General features: G+C 33.0%; 1 protein-coding gene and 2 non-coding genes across 4 annotated transcripts; 1 reads left to right on the top strand and 2 right to left on the bottom strand.

Annotated features, from left to right (window-relative positions):
• The first annotated feature begins 247 nt into the window (after window positions 1-247).
• On the top strand, window positions 248-5332 carry LOC109790172 (ADP-ribosylation factor-like protein 8a). Of its 2 annotated transcripts, XM_083060184.1 has the most exons (7): window positions 248-408; window positions 671-752; window positions 842-874; window positions 994-1115; window positions 1756-1917; window positions 2210-2356; window positions 2952-5332. In XM_083060184.1, exons 1-6 carry the CDS (start codon window positions 365-367, stop codon window positions 2325-2327), a joined length of 561 nt encoding a protein of 186 aa, XP_082916310.1. In that variant the 5' UTR covers window positions 248-364; the 3' UTR covers window positions 2328-2356; window positions 2952-5332. The 2 variants fall into 2 exon arrangements, with proteins under 2 accessions (XP_082916310.1, XP_020204880.1); XM_020349291.3 differs by lacking the exon at window positions 2952-5332 and having other exon boundaries at window positions 250-408; window positions 2210-2415.
• TRNAP-UGG (transfer RNA proline (anticodon UGG)) lies at window positions 5090-5161 on the bottom strand. Its single transcript has one exon. It is a non-coding gene; the product is annotated as a tRNA-Pro (tRNA).
• A 629-nt stretch (window positions 5333-5961) lies between the features above and the next one.
• Window positions 5962-6033, bottom strand: TRNAP-UGG (transfer RNA proline (anticodon UGG)). Its single transcript has one exon. It is a non-coding gene; the product is annotated as a tRNA-Pro (tRNA).
• Window positions 6034-8150: the final 2117 nt, after the last annotated feature.

The raw sequence follows: 8150 nt of genomic DNA, 5'->3' as shown, positions 1-8150 counted from the left end.
AAAATAATATTTTTCAGAAATTTTAAATAATTATTTTTGCACCGTAAATAACTAATATAAATAAAACAATTTTTATATATATTTTTTTCATAAAAATAATAGAACGATCACGTAGGACGCGAATAACATGTATTTAGTTATTTTACGTATATTTAATTTACGATAATCAAGTTAATTTTAGGAAATAATTTACATGCATTTACTAATGAAACAACGAAATTAGATAAAATAAATACTTCATATTTGTACATGTAATTTTCGTATTATCTTGCACGTAAAGTTGTTCTACTTTTGAAACTTGTAAAACAAACGAGGAAAGGCAGTGTTGTTGAAATCGAAAAAGGAAAGTGTTTTGGTTGGATCAATGGGGTTGTGGTTGTGGGAAGCCTTCGTCAATTGGTTACGCAGGTGAATTCACTACCACTATTTGTCCCTTTCTTTTCCTTCTTCTTTGGATGCTCAGTATCTGTCAGAAAATTTATAACTTATACTTCCATGAGTCATAGTTAATGAATGCTTAAATAAGAGATGGGTAATGATATACTAATTTGGAATTAAGATTTGCCTGGATTCTCTTAATCTAATATATATCATGCAGCTTTTCCTTTTCAACTGAAATGCTTCTTCATAGTGGAATTTAATAATGTTTCATTCTCTTGTCCAATTATAGTCTCTTTTTCAAGCAAGAAATGGAGTTATCTTTGGTTGGACTTCAGGATGCTGGGAAAACATCACTTGTAAATGTTATTGCAGTATGTAACCGATTCTTCTACATGATTAATTTCCCATTTTGTTTCTTCTTTTCTAACCCTGATGATGTTTATGCTTGATTCTGCTGAAGACTGGTGGATTTAGTGAAGACATGATTCCTACGGTACACTATCTTTCTATTATCACTGATAACTGTGATAACATGTGATCTTGCTCTATTTCCACAAATTTGTGGTTAATTTGTTTCCTTACAAATTTACTTGACGGAATTGTTATCTACAGGTAGGATTTAATATGAAAAGGATAACTAAAGGGAATGTGACAATAAAGTTATGGGACCTCGGAGGTCAACCAAGGTTTCGCAGTATGTGGGAGAGATACTGCCGAGCTGTTTCAGTTATTGTGTATGCCCTTTGAACACTTTGAAACACACAATCATTGCATCAGTCACAAAAAATTTATCTTGTGTTAGCTAATGAAATGTTTCACATACGTTTATTGATGTAAGATCTCTAGACACAACATTTAATCTCATTTAGGGGTCTGCAAAAAAATCAAATGAACTGGTTTGAATTTGAAATCGAACCGCACAGTTTATTGCTGCTGCAATGAGCAAACAGCAAACCTCACCTTGCAGCTCTTTGACTAAGATTTGTTGAGATCAAAAGAACTCTCTTTCTTTGCTGACGAGGGCATTGTGACGTCTTATTTTCTAGCCAGCAAAGTAAATAAAAGAGATGACACATTGTTAAATTGTATGCCACATCAGCATCAGAGGTAATTAATTGCATCAATGTGAAATGTGAAAACTATTGGGATAGTATGATTACAATTGTAAGGACTAAGGAGTACCAAAATTAAAATTCCGTGAAACTAAGATTGCCAAAAGTGTAATTGAGCCTTTGTTGTTTCCGTCCAATGCATCACAAACTTTCAACTGACATTTTTTTTTCCTGCATACTGTATAATTTCATTTTAGATTATCTACATGGTCAAAATCTTAAACGTATGATTATCATCAATTCTTTTGGTGGAAACTTGCAGTTATGTTGTTGATGCAGCTGATCATGACAATTTACCTGTCTCTAGAAATGAACTTCATGACTTGTTAAGCAAACCTTCTTTAAATGGGACTCCCATACTGATTCTGGGTAACAAGATTGACAAACCTGGTGCTTTGTCTATGCAAGATCTAACAGAGCAGATGTAAGTATCATGTCTAGATGTTCCGATGTACCTAGCAAAGTTGAGCTGATTAAAGCAAAAGTTTGCTTAAACATTTTCATTATAATAAAGTAGAAATCACTAGTTAAAGCAACTATGTCAGATAATTGCAGCCACTAATTTAATATCATTTTTTCCTTTCACTACCATAAGGATAGCCACCAAGTAATATGCTTTATTCTGTTTTCAACTGCTAATGTGGTTTGCTAATTTCATATAAACGATTTAGCTTTCAGAATGTCCTTGTATTTTAATGTTTGTTTCATATGTGCAGGGGACTAAAATCCATCACTGATAGAGAAGTTTGCTGCTTCATGATCTCCTGTAAAAACTCCACCAACATTGATACAGTTGTTGATTGGCTTGTAAAACATTCTAAATCATTGAACTGAAGCTCAAGCTCTTCCCTGTAAATCTATTTGTATGTTGTATTACAGATGAACCTAGCTGATTGAAGTGACTTCTGTTGGTGTGATACTAGTTTTCATTTTCATTTTATTGACTAGCTTATATCAAACCAGACATGTCATTTGATATATACTTATTGTGAATTACATCCGAATGTTTTAAGGATTATATATGTTTTTAGTCCTTGAAAATTTTTTGTACTAATTTTGGTCGCTAAACTTTTGTTGATTTTAATTGTTGGTCCTTCAACTTTTCATTCAATTAACATTTTGGTCCCTCACATTAGATTTTTTTGGTAGTAGAGAAAATTTTTAGGGGCTAAAACCAAATAAAATTTGTTCAAGGACTAAAAACAAACAATGACAATTTCAAGGATTAAAAACATATTTAATCCATATTTTAAATTATAAGGTCAAATAATTGTGTTGAATATCATTAGTAAGATGGTCATACTAATATAAGTGAGAAACAATCATCACTTTACAAATTGATTTTTATTTGAGTCAGAAATTGCTAATGCTACATTTGCAATGGATTTGAATTTGAATTGAATAAACAATTGTTTTCATACTTTCTTTTAATGATTGATATATTTTTTTTTGTGCCAGGCATCATGGACAATAATCCACAACATCCTTCTTTATTCAGTTGCAAAATCCTAGTTGTGATATTATTGGGTGCCAGGCCATATTACTTCACTGTAAAATGTAAACTTGTGGAGAGATACAGAAATCAAAGCAACTGCTAGGCATCTCATGGCAAGCTGTCTTGGTGCTTAACTGTGAAGGCTGATGCAGCCAAATTGTTAAGACTGATTCACATCTTCTCCTGTTCTTTTGGTGGAAGAAACACGGCTGCAAGTGTTTTTTTCTGCCTGAGAACGCAGTGCAGGTCTTTCTGCCCAGTCAATGACAAACACACACATGAGAATAATACAGGGACAAATAAATCTAAAAAAATAAGGTCTGAGAATGCAGTGCATGTTTTTTTAGGGTCGGTCCAAGAGTAAGACTATTAAAACTTAAGCCTTAACTATACCAACACAAAAATATTTGGTATTAGCTTTTATAAAGTATAAAAGATCACATATGTCAACAAAAAGGCCTAAAATATATATCTTTCTCTAAAGAAAAACATTTATTCTCAAAATTTGTTTTAGGCTTCACTTATGGTTGGAGGGGGCTCTTTGTCTTTCTGCCTAGTGAATGACAAAAACACACATGAGAATAATGAAGGCACAAATAAATATGAAAAAAAGGGGCATTCTGAGAATCAAACTCGGGACCTCTCGCACCCAAAGCGAGAATCACAGCATTAGACCAAATGCCCACATTGAAGGGGCAAGGGCCAAGTCAAATCTATGTCTGGTCCTTAGTCATGGTAACTTGTTTTTCTATTCAAGGTCTCAAAGAGAGTTTGCTTGATTACCCCTGTTTTTATATATTAAGACCTGCTATGAATTGCAACATATTGATGATTGTCACTAGATACTGAAATCTTCCAGAAAAAACTGTTAATATATCGCATCTTCATCCCAACACATTCACATGGAGCCTCTGACACTGTTATTTAACTAAACAAACAAATAAGTCAAGTTTGTCAGCTTCCGGAGCTTCAAAAGATTAAAATTTAGAAAAAAGAAAATTCCTTGTGCTTGTTGGTATTTAAGTACACCAATTAACAAGTAAAGCTTGTAAGCTTCCAAATCATCAAAATATAGGGCATTCCTTGAATCATATCACTAGAGCAAAAACCTTATTGTGCCAATTTTGTTGCTTGCTAGTTATATTAAAATCTAACGAATTGTTTTGGTGATATTATTTTAAGGAGGATTTTGAAGTTAAAAATCTCATCAGTCATTTGTTAGCACTGCTAACAAACTTAGCACTCTCTTTTTTACCACAAGTTGAAAAATTACTTGTACTTTTAATATTGTTTCTTAAATGCAGGGAGCTGAAATCCATCAGCAATAGAGAAGTTTGTTGCTTCATGATCTCTTGTAAAAACTCCACCAATTGATACAGTTGTTGGTTTAGCTTACAAAACATTTTAAATCATAGAACTGACGTTTTGTAGTATGCATCTATTTGTATGCTGCATTACAGATTGAACCAAGCTGAATGAAGTAACTTCTGTTAGTGACTTAGTGTCTGTCATTCCACAATTTATTTTTCTTTACATCAAATCAAACAGCATGTGATTTGATATGTATAACGTAGGTTATCACATATTACATCCGAGTGTTTTAAATTATAAAATAAGATACTTGCTAATGCTACATGTGCAATGGATTTGAATAAATAATTGTGTTCATACATTTATCTTTTCAAGATTTTAATAATTTTGGGTGCCAGGCATGATGGACAACAATTCACAGCTTCCTTCCGTATTCAAATTGAAATAATAGTTGCTTTAGCAATATTACTTCATTGTAGAATATTGGGTTCAAATGGTATACTTGGACTTGAGATCACATACCACAATCTCAGTCTTGCAAACTTGTGGAGAGATATGGAAATCAAAGCAATTCCTCAGTGCCTCATGGCAAGCTGTCTTGATGCTCAACTGGGAAGGCTAATACAGCCAAATTGTAAAGATTGATTCACATCTCCTTTTCTCTATGTGGAAGAAATGCAAGTGCAATTGTTCTATTTTTGGCTGAGAATGCAGTGGTTGTCTTTGTGCTCAGTCCATGACAAAACACAGATGAGGACAATACAGGCATAGATCTATATAAAAGAACAAAGGGGCATTCCGAGAATCGAACTCGGGACCTCTCGCACCCAAAGCGAGAATCATACCACTAGACCAAATGCCCACGTTGGAAGAGATGGGCCTAACTTAAATCAATGTCTAGTTTACTTCTAAAATTCCTCGTTCATGCCACATTATATGCAATTCTATATTAAGATTGTATACAAATGACCGGTATGCTTACCTGGATAGGCAATTGTCAGTCAAAATAACTTGTTTTTCTAGTCAGGTTATCAAAATAAGTTTACTTGTTTACCCCTCTGGCTTTATATTTTAAGACCAACTATGCCTTTCAACATATTATTCTATTACGTTTTCGGTGCCAATAATTGTCAGTAGGTACTAAAAAACTTCCAGCCAAAAATTGTTAATGTATCACATCATTCATCCCAGTTCCCAACGCATTCACATGGAGCCTCCCACCCTTAGTTTTATTTAACTAAACAAACTAACAAGTCAAACTTGTCAGCTTAAAGAGTTTCAAAAGGCTAAAGTTTAGAAACAAAACCAAATGCTTTTTGCCATTTAAGTGGCATCATGGACAAGACAACAATCCACAACCTCCTTCCGTATTTAATTTGAAATAACATAGCTAATTTAACAATATTACTTCACTGTAGAATGCAGAGTTCAAATGGCATACTTAGACATAAAATCACACACAACAATCTCAGTTTCGTGTGACTGATGCTTGCAAACATGTGGAGAGATAGGGAAATCAAAGCAAATGGTAAGTGCCTGGTGGAAAGGTGTCTTGGTGCTCAACTGTGCTCTGGCTGAGAATGTTATGCTCGTCTTTGTGCCTAGTCAGTGACAAAACTCACATGAGGATAATACAGGCATAGATAAAAATATGCAAAAGTAGGGGCATTCCGAGAATCGAACTCGGGACCTCTCGCACCCAAAGCGAGAATCATACCACTAGACCAAATGCCCACGTTGAAATGTTGGGAACTGAACTAAATCTATATCTATTGGGCTATTAAAATTGTTTATGCATGCCGCATTGTCTGTAGTTCTATAGAGAGATTGCATACAGATTTAGCTAATTGGATAGGGAATTGTCAGTCAACCTAACTTGTTTTTTCTAGTCAAGATATCAAAGAGAGTTTACTTATTTATCTCTCTGGTTTTATATTTTCAACAATGATAAATGGACACTCAAATAAAGTATACACACTTGTTTAACACTCAAATATTATAAAGTATAAACACTCAAATATTATCACTTTTCCCTCATGTCTTTCTCTCTCATGGTATAGTCTAGCACTTGGTGTCCGCGAAAAATTGTTCTTATATTTTAAGATCAACTATGACTTACAACACATTATTATATTACATTTTCAGTGGCAGGCTCTCATTTAGTACTGAAAATCTTCCTGCAATAACTATTAATCTACCATATCATTCATCCCCAAGCATTCACAATCACATTGACAACCTATTTGGCATAAAAGAAATAGCAAAGTAATTGGGTAGAGGAAGAAAAAATGGGTAACAAATAAAATTAGAGGATTTTTTTTAAGGTCAAATTAGAGGGTTGTTTTGTATAAAAAGGTTTGGCAAAGAGACTCTGATACTTATTATTTTTTTCAACTAAACAAATTAACAAGTTTGACAGCTTCCAGAGATTCAAAAGGCAAAAAGTTAGAAATAATACCAGATGCCAGTTGGTATTTAAGTACAACAAATACCAAGTCAAGTCAAGCTTGCAAGCTACCAAATCAACAAAATATAGGGCATTTCAAGAATAAACTTGGGACCACTCACACCCTAAATGAGAATCGTACCACAAGACCTAAAGCCTAACTATGCAAATTTTGTTGTCTTCTAATTTATTAAAAACTAATAAATTGATTTGGTGAAATTACTTTAGGAAGGACTCTGATGTTAAAACTTTGCTTCTATCTGACTTTTATCACATGACATCAGTAAATTGATAGCATTCTCTTTTTGACCACAAGCTGAAACAATACTAGTACTTCTAATGTTGTATCAGAAGTGCAGGGGTTTGGTCCGTTTGGAATCCATTTGTTTTTTAAGAATATGATACTTTTGGGTGACACTGTGCCAGGCATTATGGACAACAATTCAAAAAATATAGGGGCATTCCGAGAATTGGGGACCTCTCGCACCCTAAGCGAGAATCATACCACTAGACCAAATGCCCAAAGTTGTAAGAGGTGGAAGAAGATATATATATTTATTAAAATTGTTTATGCATGTCACGTTCTCTTCAGATCTACAGTTAGACAAGATCTGTCATTGTCTCTGGTTTTATATTTTAAGATCAACTATTACCGATAACACATATTGTATTACATTTTAAATGGTAAGAAAATATTTGCGGACAAAACAAAATTGTTTATGTAAACCAACGCATTCACATGCAGCCTCTGCTGTGTGTTAAAAAACAACTAACAAGTAAAGCTTGTCAGCTTCCAGAGGCTAAATTTAGAAACTTCTACTTGTGTTATACAAGTTTTTCTTTTCCATTCCTTGCGGGCTTACATCGAATCAGACAGCATGTGATTACATATGACATATCACATGAGTGTTGTAAATTAAAAATGAGATATTTGCTATGCTTAATGGACACGAATAAATAATTGTGCTCATACATTTGTTTTTAAGATTTGATATTATTGGCTGTTAGGCAACAAAAACAACAATTCACAGCCTCCTTTCTTTTTCAATTTGAAACAACATACCTGATTTTATACTTGGAAACACGAGATATAAAAAATATATGTTACAATTAATGTTCAAATAAAAAAATTTGTCATAAACATAATAAACATTGGTTAAAAGTAAGTCCGACAATGATAAAGAATCTTATGTTAAATTATTTCAATTTTCAATTGTCAAAAGATTCAATTTTCACATAATTTTCACTGTATTATAGTATTTTTTTAACATTAGTTGAATTTTATTATTTTTGTATAAATAAACCCATAAATTTCACATTTGAATCAATACAAAACGAGTAATTGCGTTTTAAAATTGAAAATTCTAACTATTTCAAAGGGAAATATTAGCTTAAATTTAAAAAT

Source organism: Cajanus cajan, chromosome 7 (genome assembly GCF_000230855.2).
Source record: "Cajanus cajan strain Asha chromosome 7, NIPB_CcT2T_4, whole genome shotgun sequence".
Taxonomy (NCBI): Eukaryota; Viridiplantae; Streptophyta; class Magnoliopsida; order Fabales; family Fabaceae; genus Cajanus; species Cajanus cajan.
Note: the sequence above shows the minus strand (reverse complement) of the source record. Positions and strands in the feature narration are given on the sequence as shown.

Coding starts and splice junctions, on each gene's coding strand:
- LOC109790172 (XM_083060184.1), top strand. CDS start 365: ATGGGGTTGTGGTTGTGGGAAGCCTTCGTCAATTGGTTACGCAG. Junction 875..993: donor GTGAAGACATGATTCCTACG/GTACACTATCTT, acceptor TGTTATCTACAG/GTAGGATTTAATATGAAAAG. Junction 1,116..1,755: donor CGAGCTGTTTCAGTTATTGT/GTATGCCCTTTG, acceptor GGAAACTTGCAG/TTATGTTGTTGATGCAGCTG.